The following is a 20110-nucleotide window of genomic DNA, read 5'->3' on the forward strand; positions in this document are numbered from 1 at the left end:
AGTAAATAAGACAATACGTAAAAGCTAAATGGTTAGCTAAAATAAGTTGCGTTTTGTGAGATGTTGTTTTACAGGCAGCGGATAGGATGTATCCATGATTAAGTTGTACTATGGTTTAGCAGCATCCACATTACGAATTTTTATTGTAAATCTCGTTACATTTAGTAGTGTACGTTCAACACTGAAAATTAGATATTTTTATGTTAATTCATTCTTTAAGCTATACAGGTCAATTTACTCATACGTCCGCGCGAATTTTTAACATATAGTTATATTATAGTTATACTGTAAAATGTAAAATAACTATTAGTTTTTATCACGCTATGCATTGCAAAGATATTCGCAATGTTCTTTTCTTAATTTCGTTTTTCTTTAATTGTCAATGTGTCATACATTTTATTTGCGTCTAGTATAACTAAAGATGGTATCTAACATAAAATATGCTTACTGTACAAACGTAATCGTAATATGCGTTTCGACGAAATGTTATCTTCTAAGAGAAACTTTAAGTGAAGTTGAGGGAGAAAATTTATAAAACTTTAAGAGATACATAAATGACGTGTTTGGTATGGCAACTGTGAAAGGGCATGCCACACTTACAAAAAACAAAAGTCGCAATTTAATAATCGACAATTGATTTAGTTTATCAATTGATTTATTGAGTTTTGCTTTCCTTTTCATCAAAGGAAATTACATTTTCAATGTTACAGGATGTCTCGAGAAAAGAAGTGATATCTTCTAGTAGTACACGGGCTTCGTTATTTTCACACATTAAATCGTACACAGACAGATTTTGCGCGTCTGCGACAACATCCTCTAGTACACCTTTCAATGCCCGCAAATCAAACGAGCAGTGATTACGTCCAAAACAATACTTATTGAAACTTATAACTTGACTCTTTTTTATCATAGCATGTAAACGATTCTTTGCAATAAACGATATAAACTTGAGAAACTGTTTATAGTCCATGCCGTACGAAGCCTTCAGCATCAATTGACAATGTTCGTTCCAGTTGTTCATATCTTTACAGTCTTCGACTTCCTTCATGACCGACCTCAATTCTCTCTTTAACGCTAACCACACATTGGCAATATTACAGCCATTGATCCAGTTATGATTAACAGAAATTGTATCCTCCTATATGAAAATGATACATGGTTAATTTTCGACTAATCTCTCTCTCTCTCTCTCTCTCTTTCTATAATTGAACTTCTTTTCTTTTTATCGTATTTACCAAATTCCAAACTTGATGATGCCATCCAGATGGCACAAATATAATCTCTCCCGCCTCTTGAATCACGTCGAAGGATCTTAACTCTTTGCTATTATATGTCCTGTATTTCGTGTGATCGTTAAGTTCCTCTGAAACTGCATCGTACACTAACTGCCCATACAAGTCACGAAGGTGATCTTCCTCGTGCGGAGGGAAAAGTAGCCATCTCTTTTTCCCAACTATATTTGCCGACCAGCTGTATGACGTGAAAACGTCCGCGTGTAACGGAGTCCTGAATATTACAGCAACGGTTAGATCATTCTTGGTACAAAGAAAAACAATAATCAATGAAGGAATACAAGAACCAGCTTTAGGCATCTCACACAACATTGCTGTAACATTGAAAATGTATTTACCAAGTCTCTTTTGGCCCCATGTATACGAACATGTAATCGTCGCTTAATTCAGGATGAGCGATGTAATACTCGTTCAACCAGTCAGAAACGAAGTACTGAGGTACCTCATAAACTGAAATATTGGGAAAGTGTTTTGTACAATGCCAATCTTTCAGATACAACAACGGCATTGATTTAGAATAACCGTTCTGCTTATAATCGACCCAATATTCCAGGTAGCTTCTCATAGACATGTCATCCTTCAGTTGCGAGTTGTAAAATTTTCTATTGCAATCGGCAACTGGGACAACAGAATGTCCTGGGCAACAGAGATCACGTTAACAGTTTTATCGGGCGACTCCCCATTAAAATTGCAACAACATACCGAACAATGTACGAAGCACATTGAAGTTGGGTGCACCGTCTAGTACCCATTCGCGTCTGCACGGCCAGCTCTCCGTTGCTTGCGAGCTAATGATGCACGGTCTATTAGGTATCAAGTATTTGGAGAAGAAATCGTTATATGTCACCGTCGAATCGATTCGATCGATCGTGTTCTGGGCGCAAGCATCCTCGTCGACGGGGTGCAAATTATTGTCGATTTCAATAGGCGTCGACATGACCAAAGTTTAACCTTCATCCTTCAAAGCTTCCTAACATGAAACTACTGTGTTTGCAGCGAAACGAGACAGTTTAAACGTAGCTATTAAATTTGTAACATTCAAAGCAGTAATGTAAATCTGAGGATGTTTATTTCTCAGTCGTTTTTCTAATTGACATCTAGCAATAACACATGATACGCAAGACATGAGATTCGACGTCAGTGAAAATGATATGTATATCTTCTCCCCCTACCCCCACCCTTGTACGATCTACGGGCTACTAGTTTTATTCCGCAGACTAACTAATCTCCCTAGAATGGCAATTAAATATGTAATTTCGATTGACATGGAATATATAGACGGAGACCCTTTATTGTACATTAAATAATTGAGTTTTGACACAAGCAAACCTTTTTGATCTTTTCGTTCACGCTTCGCTACGTTCTTTGTACAATACTTTCACTAAAATGATAAATATTTCGATTACACTCCCTTCCACGAAATGCACCCAACTTCACGCGATACGAAACGCCAATACATATCGCGGCGCCGCTCGATTAATCGAGAGATGGCGCGGCGGGCGGTTTTAGTGAGCATAGCCGGTTAGAGAGCCATTTCTTCTCTCCCACATCCTTGGTGTACCTTCGGCCTAAGGGTGGGTCTGTCCTTCGTGCGGGAGGGGTCGCGTAAACGCGACGGCGACGTGTCGTGAAGTAGCGCCGTGGAAATTGTTTGTGCACGGGTGACTCGAAGGAAGGGCGGTTCCGCGTGCGACACGCCGGACGGATCCGCTCGGCGGCCCGCTCTCGCGCGGTTGGCGTGTTCCCGGCGTATCTCGGTCGCCGACGAGGACGACGATCGAAAGCGAATGGAACGCGGCGCTCTCGGCGCGCCTCGATTCCTCGATTCCCCGCTCCCATCCGCTCGCTCGTAACAGGAAGAGAGAGATAGGAGAAAGGAGGAGAGAGCGAGCGAGAGAGAAAGATAGAGATACGCACGAGCCCCCGGTACGTAGGTACGCTCCAGTCGTTCATGGCTGCGGCTTGGGGTGGGGGAAAACAAGCCGTGTAACGACGTAAGATCCCAAAAGCTTTATGCAGGAATATGTCAAGTTTAAAAATCGGTAAGTCCACCGAACGGCGCGCCCGACCGGTGCTCAATCTGCTCACTTCCCACGCTTCTCGCACGATCCGTAGCGCGGTTGTGTCACACGCCGCTCGCCTGTTTCTTCTCCATCGTGAGAGTGAAAAAGAGAAAGAGAGAGAGAGAGAGAGTGAGTGAGTGAGTGAGAGGAAAATGGATAGAAGCAGGCGAGTCTCTTTACGCAGCGATCGCTTGGAGTCGGTTGTACCTTGGCTGACTAATTCCGCTTAGCGATAATTCTCTGTCCTTCTCTGCATCACCGGCGTGCTCAGATCGCTGATGTAAACGAGGAATTTCATTGACTTCAGTTTTATATAGAGTGTATGTGCGTGTGTGTGTGCGTGCGTGCGTGCATGATGCGACACCGGGTCCGCGTTCAGTAGCGCGGAGGGTCCGATTTCATGCCTCGGTTCTTTAGTCGTTCTAACGCGATGAAATCATCTCTCTCATCTAGAGTCCTGTAAAAGATCGAGTTGCATTAAGAACGACCTCGAGAGAGGTAGAGAGAGAAACGTGACTAGATTGCGCCAATATATGATGATACATTTATCGCGCGAAAATGACGTTTAATCGATTATCTGAAATGTATGTCTCTAGAGTTCCTTCACTGGGCTATCAATTTATATTACGTTATTTTTATCAAGTGCATTTTATTTTATGAAATATATATTTCTCAAGTTTTATTTAATACATTCAGGACTAATAACCTTCATATTGTTAATTAATAAAATCCCCAAAATGGATAGATTGATAAATATATGAAATACATATTAATCGGTTAAATTTATTTATAATATATTGTCCAATACGCATTTATTAAATTTATTTACAGATTCTCGTTGATTTAAGTAGTGTGTGCGTGTGTGAAGTTGTGACATTTGACCGCATGTACGCATTTATAGTATACTGTAATAGATCGTGCGTGTCTCGTTGAATTATTATCATATTATGCATTCCTGTCGTTCAATTTAAGTAAGGCAATAGCTGTTATAAAATTACTATTACTATTTGAAACATTACTTACATCAATTGATCTAGCTGATTGATAACGTTGTTAAGTATATTACGTTGGATTGTAAGAGTTTCACTGATTTTGTTATAGTTATTATTATGTGTTTAGTTTATTATAGCATTGTGTGTCATATGATGTAACTAGTGTCTTCATTGTTGTAGAATATGTTGCATGTTTAGAGAGAGAGAGAGAGAGAGAGAGAGAGACAACGGTTCTAAGGAGTAAACAAGCATATAAAGAGTGAGTCACTTAACATGATTTATAATTGTATTGATTTTATCGTATTATAATCAAAATGTGTGTCTGCCTTTCTTTTGTGTGAGTTGAAATTTAGCTTGAAACTTACACAGTCAAGTTATTCATATTAGTCATCCATATTATATCATGCAAAATCATAAATACTACTCCAGGACGTAACATTAGGTGACTCACTCAATGAATATATGATATATATACACATATACATACTACTAGTCCTTTAAGTATTATGATAAAAATAAAGTTTTATACATTTATCTACCTGATAATCTCATGCTAATGATCCTTTATTTTATTTTGTCCAAAGTGTTGGTAATGCACTTGCTTGCGCTACCCTTGAGAACGATGGATTCTGACCAAAGAAATCAGCAGGTGCATCAGCACTGAATAAAAAAAAAAAGAAAAACTGTATAATGAATGCCTGCTGCACTCACTCGCCGCCAACTCTGTACAAGCAGACTTAAGATTTGTTGAAGTAGTACGTGAGTAGCAGCTACTCACGCCACATTCAGCTGTACATACAAATCTAAATACATATATATACATATACCGTCGTATATATATATATGTATTTATTTTTTCGCACATGGCAGCCATGAAGCATGGTACGTTTTATTTTCGTACGCTTTGCTTTGTATGTAAATTTCTTTCGAATCATAAATCAGTGAAGCTCATCAGGTCTATATTGACCTATTCCTTGGTTTTCTTTGGAATATTATGCCCTTTTCTGTGTGATCTTTTATACTTTGTTTGACTTGATTTACAAAATTGGTCACTGCGTGAGTAATTGTTCTTTATTGACTGTGAGGTATCTTCTCTCGTTGCATAAATTTATAAAGTATCATTATTTTTATAAACACATTGTACGTATTTGATAATTAAAAATAAAAATAAAAAGTTTGACATTTTATTTCTTGTGCCGGTATGCAATACATACATTAAATTAGCGTAAGAACCTGATGATCTTGTTATACCAAGTTACATGATAGGTGTCAACTAATCTCATTGTATACGGTTCTTGCATAAACTGCGAAAACCAAGAATAGAAACTGATGATTCGTAATCCATAGTGAAATTTTGTAGCTAATGATAATGAAATGTTTAACGTATGAACATTAATTAGAGCGAACAGTTATTATAACGCAACTACTTTTCATATATTTTTCTACTGAAAAGTGTGCAGTGATAATAATTATGATACATTTCAGGCAAGACGAGTCAGGACGACGTATGTTACGTTGTCGCCAAGTATGATTATGGCGCACAGGGCGCGCAAGAACTAGATTTACGTAAGAACGACCGCTACCTATTACTGGATGATTCCAAGCATTGGTGGAGAGTGCAGAGCGCCAGAGGACAGGCGGGTTATGTGCCGAGCAACTATGTTAAGAAGGAGAAGCCCTCGCTGTTCGACAGTATTAAGAAAAAGGTCAAGAAGGGCTCCGGTTCTAAGACCTTGCCATCCAGTAACTCACCGTCCCGCGCGGTCGAGTCCCCCATCATGGCACGACGCTTACCGGCCGATCCGAGCGAGGCGATCGGCACCGCGGTTGTCAAATATAATTACCAGGCACAGCAGGCGGACGAGCTGTCTCTCGTGAAGGGCACTAGGATTCTAATACTCGAAAAGAGCAATGACGGCTGGTGGCGGGGCCAGAGCGGCACGCAGGCTGGGTGGTTTCCCTCGAACTACACTCAGGAGGAGGGTGACGCCGACGACACCCTGCACACCTACGCGATGGCCGAGAACGTGCTCGACATCGTGGTGGCTCTCTATTCGTTCTCGTCCAATAACGATCAGGAGTTGTCGTTCGAGAAAGGCGACCGTCTCGAGATCCTTGACCGTCCGCCGGCAGACCCTGAGTGGTACAAAGCGAGAAACAGTCAGGGCCAGGTAGGCTTGGTGCCACGCAATTATCTCCAGGAACTCAGCGAATACTTGACGCAGCCGTACCGCGAACGCGGTATGACGAGCAGCGAAATTAGCACGGGGGATTCCCTCGAGCGGAGGCCGGACCCCGGCGATCGGCCGCATCTCATCGGCAAGCCTTGGTACTACGGTAGTATTACGCGCTCGCAATGCGACACGCTGCTCAATCAACACGGCCACGATGGAGACTTCCTAATTAGGGATAGTGAAACCAACGTGAGTACACCAGCTATCGACTGCGATTGAATCAATTACGTCCGTAATCAGTTTTAGAAAGTTTCAAAGTAGATTTATTTTCATTTATCCTAATTTTTACTGCTTTATACGCACAATCAAGAAAAAGTTTTCCATCAATTTTTTAATGCAAAATCCACGACTCCACTTGAAAATTATTAATAGCTTATTTGCTTTCAATTAACTTTATGGAGAGGAAATACATAATGATAACTCACTGACCATAGTATCGCCTATCACTTGTAATTATTGTAAATTTTTAGATGGGCGACTATTCGGTATCCTTGAAAGCACCGGGTCGGAACAAGCACTTTAGGGTACACGTAGAAGGAGCGTTATACTGCATCGGTCAGAGGAAGTTCCATACGCTAGATCAACTCGTAGATCATTACCAGAGAGCCCCAATTTACACCAATAAGCAGGGCGAGAAGCTGTATTTGGTACGCCCGCTACCAAAAGGCAACGCTAGTAGCAACGGTTGCTAGATAAAAATTCGTGCCATGAAAAATAATAAGAAGAAACAGTCCATGCGCTTTCAGATGTATCGCTAAGATACGCGACGCCTGCCTAGTAATATCAATATCACACATCTCGTACGTTTATACATAACGATTAATATAATTGGTCTACTCGTATATTAGTGTTTCTCGATTGTTTCTCTCTGAATTTAAACAGCGACGTATAATTTATTACTCTAAGTGAAATCAGTGAACTACTACGCAATCCTCCTCGGAGCTTCCAGACTACTCAGCAAAACGAACAAAGAAACATTAAATACGGCAGCTATATACGTCAACTGATTGAAAACACAAGGCTTATCTTTATATTCATACGTATTTGTAAAAGGCGAACCGACCATGTTATTACGATTAATAATATATTACAACTGCATATAATATAGACTGCAAGTGTAATGATGACAAGTAATAATTAATTATCATGCAATTATGAACGATTAAGTGGATCTCTACTCTAGAGCTATTGGTATTGAATTATAACAAAGACTAAGTGTTCATTTGTGATTTTGTATTTATTAGAAGTTTTTAAGTAAATAAACTGTATTTAAGTGTGCATAAGACAAAATGTACGCTCTTGATTTGATCATTCCCGCCCATTCTCAATAACTGATACAAGTATATAATTATGCTTCCTAAATCTTTATTTTTTTTTCTTTTTACATTAATTCGTTTTAAATTAATTTTTCTATATAAAAAGAAATGGCGCGAAACAAAAAGAAAGACTTGTTTAAAAGTCCAGGAAGCTGGAAACGCTACAAATAACATTCACGTAATTAGTAACAAATATTAAACTTTATTAACGTGTATATTATATTCATAAATAAAAGTATTATTTTATTTATATGTATAGATATATGAGATTGGTGCTCCTGGGAATAAAAGTTAATGGCACTAATTGCCAATAAGGTCACATATATAACAATTTGTCTAATCTAAATGTATTTTAATTTCACAATATTTGTTCGTAACTCCGTTTGAAGCTTATGCGTACATAATCATAAGAAGGGATTGTTTGAATTTCTTGTCATGTTGCTCACTCCCGTGCCCACCTGTGCAAACGAAATAAGCAGATTGATCCAAGTGCACAGAAAATATAAAAGTCGAATAAAAAAAGATTTATAATTTTCTTGAATCTAATTTGGAGGACAATAAGAAGCCATCGCTTTACCATAAATGGATTTGCATGATACGCTGGAACTGTTGGTTGCCATACTTTGTTCGCTAACGGCGTCATGAGTTGACTTAATTGGAGGACGTCTCCGTTACTAGGTGTGCCGATTCCTATCCATTGTGCATCTAAAAATTTATTTTAATATTAAAAAAAACATTTCTCATCGAAAATATAAAAGCTCATTGGTCAATCATTGCGTGATAAAAATCTTGGAATCACGCGTCTGTTTACACTTACTTTGCATAACGAGCGTAACGCTTAATTGTAAACCAGTGACATTTTTAAGTTTACATAAAATTTACGTGAATTGCTCGAGTATTATTACGACTTACCGTTATTTACAGGAAATTGGGTCGATTTAAACGGATTCGCGGAATTGCACAGAGAGTTATCGGCAGACTGAGTATTATTGTTGACTACATTTGCGGACGGTCGCCATAAATCCCCACCCGTAAACGGGTTTGAAATAACGTGCGTTTGATTACCTACTCCTATGCTCCACATGGCGTTCGGTGCTGAAATCGAGAATTTTACGTACTTTTCTTCGTCACATGAATCATCACGACATTGATTGATCGTTTTGAATAAATGTTGATTAATTGATACTCTGAACATACACGTTTTGCAAGATTACTCACCATTCGAATTATTTGCGTTCCATGCGGACGCGGACAAGGCTCCCGTTGTCTCTTCCTTCAATTGCGTTTGTTTCATCAGCGAGTCTAAGTCTTTAAGTGCCGCGTAACGATCTTCTGAGGGTGGCGCATGGATCCCATTCATGTTCATCGGATTGCCACCGACCTGATTAAACATTGCGGACGTTTCCATACCTCAATAATAAAATTAGTTCGTTATAGCACGGGCATTGCTCCAGTCACGAGAAGTTTCGGTGTTCTTACGCGCCGATAGCCACTACTCACTTTTTGAGTTATTGAAGACCGGATTGTTGTCGAAATTTGCGAAGAACGGCTGCGGCGCGATGGGTTGACCGGCCGGTGTCGTCATGGCGCAAAAGGGATCGGGAACTTTGCTGAAATCAGCGACGAAATCCGTCGAGAAATTGTTCGCGTTCACTGGCTCCACGTTGTTCGACTTCTGGCTGTTGGCCGGCGCGGGCAACGTCGTAGACGTCCCCGAGTTCGGTACTCTCGGAATGTTGCTCGACGATTGTGACTTGGGCTGTTGCGTTACCGTGTTCTGATTCGCGATCGACGGGTCGAGATAGTATCTCTTCAGCTCGTACTTGGCGCTCATGAGGTCCTTCATCTTCTGCTCGTCCTTGGTGTCGAAATTCTGTGGCGAATTCGAATTCATCAGGCCCAGCCATATCCTCCTGCAGTACTCGTTGCCGTGTTCCTTTATGAAATCTATCTCTTCCTGGCTGAACGTAGCCATGGAAATGGACTTCACTCTGTGCGGCGGGGTCAAGCCTCGTCTGAAAATGCAAACGTGGGTTTGTAAATTAGGATTCTTTCGAATGAAGCTCACGGCTTACGTGGGACATACCGGGCATTCCTCTTCATTCGTATTACTGCTTCAATTAAATGCATGGAATATATCAAGTTTCTTCTCGCGAATAACTCGATTTGATTACTCTGTGCTCGATCTTTAGAACACAAATTTTATCATTTAAATCTGTTGCTTTTTAATCGTTTCGAATTAAAAAAGTTTATTGGCGCTTTCCTCAATATTTCTTCAATTTACATCACAATGATCTGCGGTTGAAACAACAATCGTCGAAAAATTTCATCAGGACTCGAATAGAGTATAAAAGTCCAACGAAAATTTAACATAGAGTACTCAAATCTATTCGAAAGTACACAGAAAGCGTGCGACAGAGGGAAAGAGAGGGAAGTAGAAAAGGAAACTGCAGAAAATCAGCGGGTATGCGTACACATTAATTAAAATTGCATCATATGAACGTACTTTGTACAGTTCAAACAGTTCGAGCACACGCGTGCGATTGCACAGAGCTTCTCGTTCATCTCGCAGCTTCCTCAATTCTCCGACTTTGAAATTCCTCAAAATTCCGTGACCAATGACGCTCGCGTGCCTCTTGTGCGTCATAGGGACGCATATATGTGCACATATATATATATATACTCTAATGCGGTAACAAGTTTTAAAATCCACACGTGCGCGCGCGATGCGACCGATTACGAGAGCGAGTCGATAGCCGCATTCGTATCGCGCGTGAGCGATCGCAGTGTTCTCGAAAGAATTCGAAAAAGGGTCTGGCAAAGAAAACAAAACGCAAGTCGGGGAAAGAGGCGGGAGGAGGGGGCGAAACCGCGCATTCGCGGATCCGTGTTTTTCTTCCGCGGCACGTGTTAACATTTTGACCATTGATAACTAGAATTGCGCACAAAGAAAACGTCGACGTCGACGTCGACGCTGGCTGCTGATAGCGCTAACTTCCTGGCTCTGTGGATGCGCGGCCGTTTAACACGATGACTCACTAGAGCCACACGAAAGCCCGTCTCTTTTTCTCTCTCTCTCTCTCTCCGTTCTCTTTCTCTCGTTCCCTCTCCTTCATTGTCTTCCCCACCCTCTTCTCCTCTCTTTCTCACTCTCTCCCTCTCTCTTTCTCTCCCTATTCTTCTCTGCGTCACGATGCAACGCTGCAAGGAAGCCTGTACACGTGTATATCGCTCGAAGCGATTTTCTCGCATTCTCATACGGAGAGAGGCCACGTCCTGTATACCGAGAGCCTCCTTCGCAGGATCGTCGGCGAACCGTTCAACGCACTTGGCTGTCGGCGAGTTTTCTCTTTCTATTAATAGCACGCAGTCGCAGCCAGGACCACGATGTGGAACGTGGTGCGACGCTATAGCGACTAGAATTCTGTGGCCCTCGGCAGCCAATTGACCGCGTCTCGACGTCGGCCGTCCCTCGCCGCCCGAAACACGAGGACGCCTATTGTGCGGCCGTGATCCCTCTTCGCGGGGGGGAAGGAAAATCGAGTTAGCTGCGGGCTGCGACACCGACCGACCCCTGGTACGACGGTCGCGACGCGCTGCCCTCCAAGAAGACGTTGACATTTGCTCAATGTCACGCACGCGGAACCGCGCACGGAACGTCGTCGCGGCGTCATCTACGCCACACTTGACACTCGCAGCTCCCTGCGACGGAGATCTGCAAATCCTCCCGAGGAGGATCGCCGAGGGGGGCGGGGGCGGGAGCGCCGTCATGATTCCGTCAGGATTGGGAAAATCTTCGGGATGACCTCGCGGCGTAATCGCAGAGTACTTACAGCATACCAGAGCAAGAGGTGCAGACGAACGAGCCGATCGTCATGTTGACGTAAGTCGGCCCGCGCTGGTTACAGTCGAAGCACTCCTTGTTGCCCGGCTGCGAGACGAGCTCACGCAGCGTCTTCAGGTTCCTCTCGTCCTGCTTCCTCTTTGCGGACGCCATCGCGGCACGCCTCGAACGAACGAACGAACGGACGGACGGACGGGCCTTCCTCGGTTATCGCTTGGGCACGAGCGTGAACACGGGCACGGCCACCGAGCGGGAGTCGTGCAGCTCGCTTGTCACGCCGCGCCTGCAGAACCGACTAGAACTGACTCGCGAATGCGTCGCTCGGTTCGCTCACCTCTCTCACTCTCTCTCATTCCATCCTCTTCTCTCTCCCTCCTGCCGCTTTCCTTCTTTCTTCGCAGTCATGGACAAAGTACCATTTATAGACCGACGATCTGGTGACTCGTAAGATTCGTGTCGCGTTGGGGCTGTAACAGAAAAAGTTCCTAGTATCCTTAGAGATTGTAGGTGCCTTTTCATACAGCGAATTTTTCGCTGCGAATGATTTTTAGCGAGTAGCGAATAATTCGCCACGAATAGTTTGTGAGCGTCACATCTGTATGGTTGCATGCATAGACATAATAAGAATAGACCGAGCGTGAAGTGCAAAACGTGAAGCACAGCTAGAAAAGGACGGAAAGTAGGTGGAGGATCTCTTTCTCTCTCTGTTCGCGTCTTCCCCACTCTCCGCTCTTACCCCCACTCTTCTTTCCTTAGAGAGAGAAAGCAATCCTTCGCCTGCTTTCTCTCTTTTTCTACCTGTAATTCACTGCCAAGTTGAGAACACGCTCGGTCTATTCTTACTATGTCTATGGTTGCAGTCAACAATAGTAAGAAAATATTATACATAGTTGTTTTGAAATGTTTTTAAATATTATATTTAACAAATATAGATTATATTATTACTTTGTAGGAAAATCTTGAAATCTTTGTACTGGACGACGAGTCGGTTATAAACTGGACTTGGTATAACCACCAACTACAGTGATTATTGCAATATGTACAAGCAAATTATTATTATATTGTACAGAAAAGGAAAGCTGCTGCAGTTGCAGCTACACTTTTACATTTGAGAAAAAGTGGAAAAAAAGATATTGTAAAAAGAAATATTGGATAGCACCCATTTTTCAAGAAAGGAAAGTGCATGGATTCTTTCATGCTGTGCTACCTAAACTCGTTTTAGAAGAATTGAGATTTAATAATTACATACGCATGTCTGCAACTCAATTTGAAAAGTTAACATTCTTAGTTGGAGCAAACATATTCGCTCCTTGCGAATATTCGCTACAAGCTGAAACTTTTCAGCGAACAGCGATTACTCGCTAGCGAACAGCGAATGATCACGTGACCTTCATTCGCGGTGATTATTTCGCTGCATGAAACAGCATCTTCATGGTATACCATGGAAACACTGCTAGATATCACCACGGCCTCATGTTAAAATCGAGGTAGTAGTACGACTCGACGGCAAAACGTTCGCAACTCTATTTTCACCAATTTTCAATAAATAGTATTGTTCAACGACGAGATGGACTTTCGAATACAACTTAACAGCGACTCGAGAAAACTTATTATATAATATATAATTATAAATATTATAACAATATTAGAAAGCTTATGAAATATAAAAGTGATTAAAAAGTTCAATAAATGAAACAAATTTTTCATTAGTACGAAAAATTAGTATTAAAAGTAAGTTTTTTTTATTTATCCCACCAACCAAACCGCTCACAAAGAGTCCTCGAACTAAAAGGCGCATTACGTCAGGACTCTCCGCCGGTTCCACGCTCCCGGCTAAAAAGGGTGATTTTGTACGACCTACGTCCCCCTGTGGGCTACGTCCCCTGCCCCCAGGAGGTTCGGCCACCCCACCCCCCCGGACTGCGCTCGTCCAAAATGCCGTGCATCCCTGTCGAGACCGGGCAGAATGCCCCACGGGTGGGTCATGCTACCGAGTCGGTGACACTAAAACCGCGCCCGAGGATGGAAGGGTAGGAATACCCGCAGGGAGCGCCCTACGGAAGGGTAGGTGGCCCGCGGGTCAGCGCCCCGCGGAAGGAAGGGAGCCCGCGGGTCAGCACCGCCGCGGGGGGAGGGGAAGGAAGGAAGGAAGGAAGGGAGCCCGCGGAGCATTTCGCGTAACACGGAGCAGTATTCATAGTCGAATCTTATATTTAAGACCGTCTTAAGTGTACTCCATAGCCAATGAAATGATCCATACAGCATTAGCTTCTTCGCGATAGTGCTGCCATCGTCGCACAATATTTGCACAATAAAATGCTTTTTACAAAAATTTGGCAATTTGTACGCACAAAATTGCAGCGGCCACCACTAGGGATAAAATAAAGGAATATAATGAAGCTTTTAGAAGTGACTTTAGAAGCGTAATAAAAGAGAAAAGTATATGTGAAAATCTTGTACCTATACACCTTGTTTCGTTCCCTAGTTGACAATTTTTATATCACTGAAACGCGCAGCACCATCTGTCAGAGATGCACACAAAACGACACTCTTTTTTTTTCAGTTGGAACGTGACTCTATAAATCCCTTCATCATGGGATGTTTACACCTGGAAACGCTCGCAAACGCGAGACATACACGGCCGACGGCGTAATAATCGTCGGGGTGTCTAAAATGATAGGTCGTACAGTGACGAAACGCAGTGACGACCGAATCGGCAACGATTTAGTGAATGTGCAATAAAATTCTTGAGCTTTGATCTTTGTTATCACGTCGTAACGTCGCAGCTTCGTTCCCCCAGCCACCGTCCAACTGAATGAAACTCACTCGCTTGGCTCCTCGCGGCACGTTCGGTTCTGTGAATAAATCATGAGCGTCGACAGCGAAAACAAGTCGAACGAGGCGATTGCGCCGTACACCTCGTCAACGGAATTGGAGAACGGCGCGGACGGGAGCGTCGATGCTGTCCCGGTGACGCCAGAAATGGTGCTCCGATTACCTACCATTACAGATAGTACGATTTGTTTTCCATTCCATTAAGCACTGTTACACACCTATCCTGCTTCTAGATCTCTCCCTCGTGTAACGAAACGCTTTCACGTGTGGATGACGATCGTTCGTTTCAGAATATCTCTGTTCTCCGGAAGCTAATGTCTATGACATAGACTTCACGAGGTTCCAGATTAGGGATCTGGAGACTGGCGCTGTGTTGTTCGAGATAACGAAGCCGCCTGCAAGTGGTAGGCGACAGTTTAAATATTATGCTTTTTTAAATTTATTTCTACATCTTTTAAATATTCATCACATGTTCTGAATAAATCAATTATTTCTTTGCACTTGCTAGAATGCGACGCTCATCAAGAACCGGAGCCGGATTGCGAGGAACTTGGATCCGAGGATGCGAACACGGGTCGCTTTGTACGATATCAATTCACGCCGCAGTTTCTCAAGCTGAAGACCGTCGGAGCGACAATCGAATTCCTAGTGGGGCCCAAGCCAATCAATAACTTCCGCATGATAGAGCGACACTTTTTTCGGGACAAGCTGCTGAAAACGTTTGATTTTCAATTTGGATTCTGCATACCGAACAGCAAAAATACATGCGAGCACATTTACGAGTTTCCAACGTTGCCTGCGGATCTGGGTAAGTTGCTCGAAAAGTATCTGCTGAATCAGCAAAGGGTATACTAGAAATTGGCCCCCCTAATTTAATCCCTGACGCAAACAACGTATGTATTTTTTTCAGTTTCCGAAATGATCGCGAATCCGTTTGAGACGCGATCCGACTCGTTTTATTTCGTCGACAATCAGCTTGTGATGCACAATAAGGCCGACTATGCGTATAATGGTGGACACACGCACGACGTATTGTAGGGTGCGGTTTGTTGACTAGTACTATTGCAAGTGATATATAGAATTATGTCGCAGTTATATGAAAACAAGACACATTTTACCGGCGATAATGACGATCAAGCTGCACACTTGGCCAGCACTTGCCACTTCGTCTCTCTCAACACGAAATCGAGCTTAGAAGTTTGGTGTTGGTATTTTTTGAACACGCGATATCGTTGCAATGGAAATGCTTTTCCAAGTGGTCCCTTCATTTCTTGGAGAATCAAATAGTTCCTATTTTTCCTTAGCGGAAGGAGACACGGCTTATTTGTAAATTATTATTCGATCCAAAGTTGTACTTAATTTTATAGGACGTTTTATTAGAGGAAGTTTGCTCTCATGTGATATATTCGCACACGGTAGCGTATTGACGCACTGACACACGGCCTTTTGCGTGGAACCACTCGATTCCACGTGGTTTTTGCTCTCTAATTTTTTAAACTGCATAGTCTGTGTACACGTCGTTCCGTTATTGTGAAACGCGCGATGAACTGGAGGAAATTTATGGAAATTGAACGTTCATGCTCAATGGTGCTTTTACTGCAATTGCAACTTGCCGTTTCTTTACACTCTTACACGACTGCATTGTTTAAATATCTTTTTCACCCTGTTCTGTAATATCGTATGGAACTCACTCCAAATACATGTATATATTTACAATGGATAAACTCGCAATTGTCCTTCTTACACATCCACGTGAATCAATAAGCCGAGCCGTTTATAAAGTTCGTCAGGAGATCGACGAATTCGGCAGGCTTGTCCGCGTGAACCCAGTGATTCGCCCCGCTTATGTAACGAAACTCCGCCGAGGGGAACAGCTTCTTGATCGCGCCGTGATCCTCCACGCGGATGTAGTCGCTGTCGGCGCCGCCTATGAACGACGTGGGGCCCGGGTAAGTCCTCGCGCCCACGTTGGGAAACGTCGCTATCTGAGTGGCGAATGCCTGCTCCAGCACGGACAAGTTGACTCGCCACTTGTATCTCCCTGAATCCGCCTCCACCAAATTCGTTGTTAGGAACTGCGCAGACGTAACGCAAACGTCATTCTCTAGTCACGAGACGAGTATAAAGCGGAGAAGGAGGAGACCTGTTACCTGACGCAACGCGATTGACTTGATGTACTTTGCCAGCTGATGATCCACTACTTTGCGCGCTTTCGATAACGTGGGACTGCCGTCCACCATCACCGAACGCATCGCCTTGAACACCATCACCATCTGCGAGAGGTTGGGACTGGCTCTCACTGGTGACATGTCGACAACTGCCAGTTTCTCAACGTGATCCGGGAAAGTCAAAGCTGTCATCATCATGGCCGAGCCACCCATACTATGACCAACTAGAATGGCTTTCTTGAAGCCCAGATCGGTCAACAGCTGGATCACATCCTCTGCCATGTCTTTGTAGGACATAGTTGATGAGTGTGGAGAATCACCGTGATTCCTGGCATCCACCGTGATGACCTGCACATTTCATTTTTCCCTTATAAGTTCTTATATCACTTTTGTAAATTAAATGGCAATCTAGAAGACTAGTTATGTACTCAACAAAGAATCTAGCGGAAGGTACCGATTTTATTTATATTTATATTTATAAGGCCATCAAAGAGAACTACCTTGCGGTTGGTCCTCTGATGGATAGCCTTCGACAGCGAGTTCCAATTGTTCTTCGAGCCGAAGAGGCCGTGCATTATTATAATGGGTTCTTTTGCGTTTTGTACATGATTGTTTACCGACTCGTACGAAGCGTAAGCGAGTTTTACTGGCACAGCGCTTTAAAAGAAAACAAGCAGAGAGAGATACAGATAGACAGGTTAATAACGAGAACACTAAATCGGATCGTCATGCATTTCGACGGACACGTACGATAAGGTATTGCTACGCAAACATTGGCGGCAGGAGGAATGCAAGTTTCTGGCGGAGCGAAGTCGGCCGGCGAGGTTTCGCCTGCAAAGAACCGCCGATAAGTTGTAGCCTATCATCATTAGCCCGACGTCGGCACGAGTTTCTACGAGTCCTTGGCGTTTATCTAACGACCGCAGAGGCCTCTGACAATGCACATGATTGCTATTTGCGGACTTTCTGTCAGCCAGAGTAACTCCCGTCCCGCGCGCTTCGGCTACAATTTATAGAAGACATTTTCTGTTATAAAATCCCTTTTACTCGCCCGTTGATCCGCGGGCACATGCACATGCCTCACTAACCTGCGCCTGCGCATTACGATTGTACGTTAAATTAACTATATGCTCCTTTTTATGTCTTATATTCTAATTATATAAAAATTACATCGTTGTGTCGTATACAATATTATGTCATAGTCGCTCTTGTTTTTGATTATCAAATTTTGGTAGTGTTCATCGCGGTATCGATTCTTCGTGTTTTCCATTTTACAAGCAGGCTTGAAGAGTAGACGATATTTCGATATAATTTAATAATGACTTAAACATGAGGTTATATGGAGATTTTCTTGGTCGAAATGTTTACATTAATGTGTTGCTAAGGACTAATTCCGGTGGATTTGCATAATTATATAAAAATTCAGTAATATTACATGTGTTACACATGTACTCGATTACATGCTTCATGCGTATGATTTGTGCAAAAATCCGGAGGTCGAGACCTTAATTATGTTCCATTATGCATCGCCACTATTGGCAAAATCGTCCTTGATGTCTGGCAAGTGTTGGACAAATATAGAATGAGTATTATCAGTAATGTAGTAGTAGTAGTAGAACAGCTCCATTTCAACCTGGCTATTGGCTAAATCTGTTTCATTTTAAAATCACGTAAAATTCAACCACTCACGCGTCGATTATGAATTTTAGCGATATGATATTTTTACATTAAACATCATAATTAATTAATTTCTCCGTGCATACATATATGAGCATGCAATTCTTTATGACGAAATCGCATCGGTAGAAAACGAGGAAACGCGAATTTTCGTGAGGTTCAAACCTCTATACTCACCGCATGATTCGTGCTAAATTGCATACGTGGCGCTGTGGTAGCCAGTATGCCGCTGTGAAGTGGCAGGTAGCTGAGTGCGAGACGAGCATATGTCGTTTTTTCGTTTGCACAGAAAAATCTGGCTGGGAAAATGAGGTGGCTTGTTCCGTGCGTGTTCCTAATCACCTTCGTCGCGAGCGCGCACTGTTACTTTATCACCGTGGACGCGCACGCGGAGGAATGTTTCTTCGACAAAGTCGAATTTGGCACCAAGATGGGTTAGTTTCTACTGCGTTCGAATTCGGCTCTCTCCTTGTTGATGCAAGTCCAGAGATCAGTTGAAAAAAAGGAGGGAGGGTGACAGCCACGTTCTGCTCAAAGTTGGAGCGAGCGTGTTTTGCATTGACTTTTAAATCATTCGCCTTGTTGATCAATAATAATCGGCACTTTGCCAATGCATTCACTTTCTCTTCCTTGCTTTATGTTGTCACGTTCAAATTTTGCTGTATCAACTAGTACCGCATAGAGGGTTATCTATAACGCAATGTGTAATTTGCAGGCCTCACGTTTGAGATAGCGGAGGGTGGATTCCTAGATATAGATGTAAAGATAGTTGGCCCCGACGGTAGGATGATCTATCAGGGCGAAGCAGAGAGCAGTGGAAAATACACGTTTGCCGCACACACTGCAGGTGTCTACACTTACTGCTTCAGTAACCAGAAGAGCACAATGACGCCAAAAGTCGTCATGTTCAACATGGACATCGATGAGAGTAAAAAGCAAAATGAGGAAACCGCTGGCGCGGAAGGTCAAGACGGAGACGCCAGTCATGGGAAACTGGACGACATGATCAAAGACCTGAGCACCAGCTTATGGGGTGTAAAGAACGAGCAGGAATACATGCAGGTGCATAAGCAGCCAAATAAATTCGATATGATTTCATCAATACTTACTTTTATGCTATTTATCTGCATGAATTTATTGATTCACCAGCGACAAACATTTACGGAAGCTTGCGATTTCAGGTACGCGATCGGAATCACAGAGCAATCAATGAGAGTACAAATTTCCGCGTTGTGATGTGGGCGTTCTTTGAAGCGATGGTTCTGGTTTGTGTGACGATAGGACAAATCTTTTATTTGAAGCGTTTCTTCGAGGTGCGGAGAATTGTGTAGCTTAAGGTGTGATTTAATGTTATTTACTCCGAATCAATTGTACATTTTTCTATGTAATTAAATTATATCCGATTATGATAAGTCATTCTCATGCGGTAAATACATTCTTCACATTTTGCCGATATGTTAAATCGAAACTGTACATCACTAGTGTTAGTATTAAACGAGAAGATATTTCTAATAGGCAACAATTTCTAAGAAAACGAGACATTTTATGGAGGAAATCAGTGCAATTGTGTCTCTATATGATAACCATTATTGAGAGAAAAAAAAATACGTATCTGTAATGAAAAATATACATATACATCTTTCTGTACTCGCCGGTGTCGTATTTAGTCGATGAGCAAGTACCACAAAT

At 42.6% G+C, this 20110-nt stretch overlaps 6 protein-coding genes across 10 annotated transcripts; 3 read left to right on the plus strand and 3 right to left on the minus strand.

Annotated features, from left to right (window-relative positions):
* Positions 1 to 637: 637 nt before the first annotated feature.
* LOC105284560 (jmjC domain-containing protein 4) lies at positions 638 to 2414 on the minus strand. Its single transcript, XM_011348189.3, has 4 exons — positions 1995 to 2414; positions 1631 to 1928; positions 1236 to 1506; positions 638 to 1138 (listed from the first exon to the last, which is right to left on the minus strand). Exons 1-4 carry the CDS (start codon positions 2227 to 2229, stop codon positions 656 to 658), a joined length of 1287 nt encoding a protein of 428 aa, XP_011346491.1. The 5' UTR covers positions 2230 to 2414; the 3' UTR covers positions 638 to 655.
* A 301-nt stretch (positions 2415 to 2715) lies between these two features.
* LOC105284559 (cytoplasmic protein NCK1) lies at positions 2716 to 7871 on the plus strand. 3 transcript variants are annotated; one of them, XM_011348187.3, is made up of 5 exons: positions 2716 to 3334; positions 4528 to 4606; positions 4932 to 5229; positions 5833 to 6770; positions 7052 to 7867. In XM_011348187.3, exons 3-5 carry the CDS (start codon positions 5211 to 5213, stop codon positions 7271 to 7273), a joined length of 1179 nt encoding a protein of 392 aa, XP_011346489.1. In that variant the 5' UTR covers positions 2716 to 3334; positions 4528 to 4606; positions 4932 to 5210; the 3' UTR covers positions 7274 to 7867. The 3 variants fall into 3 exon arrangements, with proteins under 3 accessions (XP_011346489.1, XP_011346486.1, XP_011346490.1); XM_011348184.3 differs by lacking the exon at positions 4528 to 4606; XM_011348188.3 differs by lacking the exons at positions 4528 to 4606; positions 4932 to 5229 and having other exon boundaries at positions 7052 to 7871.
* A 248-nt stretch (positions 7872 to 8119) lies between these two features.
* Positions 8120 to 12074, minus strand: LOC105284558 (arf-GAP domain and FG repeat-containing protein 1). Of its 3 annotated transcripts, none has more exons than XM_011348181.3 (6): positions 11731 to 12074; positions 9398 to 9912; positions 9116 to 9307; positions 8810 to 8992; positions 8475 to 8602; positions 8120 to 8355 (listed from the first exon to the last, which is right to left on the minus strand). In XM_011348181.3, the coding sequence occupies exons 1-6, from the start codon at positions 11892 to 11894 to the stop codon at positions 8302 to 8304; spliced, it is 1236 nt and encodes a 411-aa protein (XP_011346483.1). In that variant the 5' UTR covers positions 11895 to 12074; the 3' UTR covers positions 8120 to 8301. The 3 variants fall into 3 exon arrangements, with proteins under 3 accessions (XP_011346483.1, XP_011346485.1, XP_011346484.1); XM_011348183.3 differs by having other exon boundaries at positions 11738 to 11876; XM_011348182.3 differs by lacking the exon at positions 11731 to 12074 and adding an exon at positions 9984 to 11699.
* Positions 12075 to 14336: 2262 nt separating this feature from the next.
* Positions 14337 to 16294, plus strand: LOC105284556 (protein unc-119 homolog). Its single transcript, XM_011348178.3, has 4 exons — positions 14337 to 14754; positions 14867 to 14980; positions 15085 to 15384; positions 15487 to 16294. The coding sequence occupies exons 1-4, from the start codon at positions 14610 to 14612 to the stop codon at positions 15612 to 15614; spliced, it is 687 nt and encodes a 228-aa protein (XP_011346480.1). The 5' UTR covers positions 14337 to 14609; the 3' UTR covers positions 15615 to 16294.
* Positions 16155 to 17826, minus strand: LOC105284557 (protein ABHD11). Its single transcript, XM_020033347.1, has 4 exons — positions 17495 to 17826; positions 17245 to 17401; positions 16727 to 17092; positions 16155 to 16651 (listed from the first exon to the last, which is right to left on the minus strand). Exons 1-4 carry the CDS (start codon positions 17611 to 17613, stop codon positions 16334 to 16336), a joined length of 960 nt encoding a protein of 319 aa, XP_019888906.1. The 5' UTR covers positions 17614 to 17826; the 3' UTR covers positions 16155 to 16333.
* A 789-nt stretch (positions 17827 to 18615) lies between these two features.
* Positions 18616 to 20065, plus strand: LOC105284551 (transmembrane emp24 domain-containing protein 2). The gene is made up of 3 exons (XM_011348174.3): positions 18616 to 18855; positions 19137 to 19483; positions 19603 to 20065. The coding sequence occupies exons 1-3, from the start codon at positions 18729 to 18731 to the stop codon at positions 19750 to 19752; spliced, it is 624 nt and encodes a 207-aa protein (XP_011346476.1). The 5' UTR covers positions 18616 to 18728; the 3' UTR covers positions 19753 to 20065.
* Positions 20066 to 20110: the final 45 nt, after the last annotated feature.

The sequence above is a fragment of the Ooceraea biroi genome, chromosome 6, assembly GCF_003672135.1.
Source record: "Ooceraea biroi isolate clonal line C1 chromosome 6, Obir_v5.4, whole genome shotgun sequence".
NCBI classification, from domain to species: Eukaryota; Metazoa; Arthropoda; class Insecta; order Hymenoptera; family Formicidae; genus Ooceraea; species Ooceraea biroi.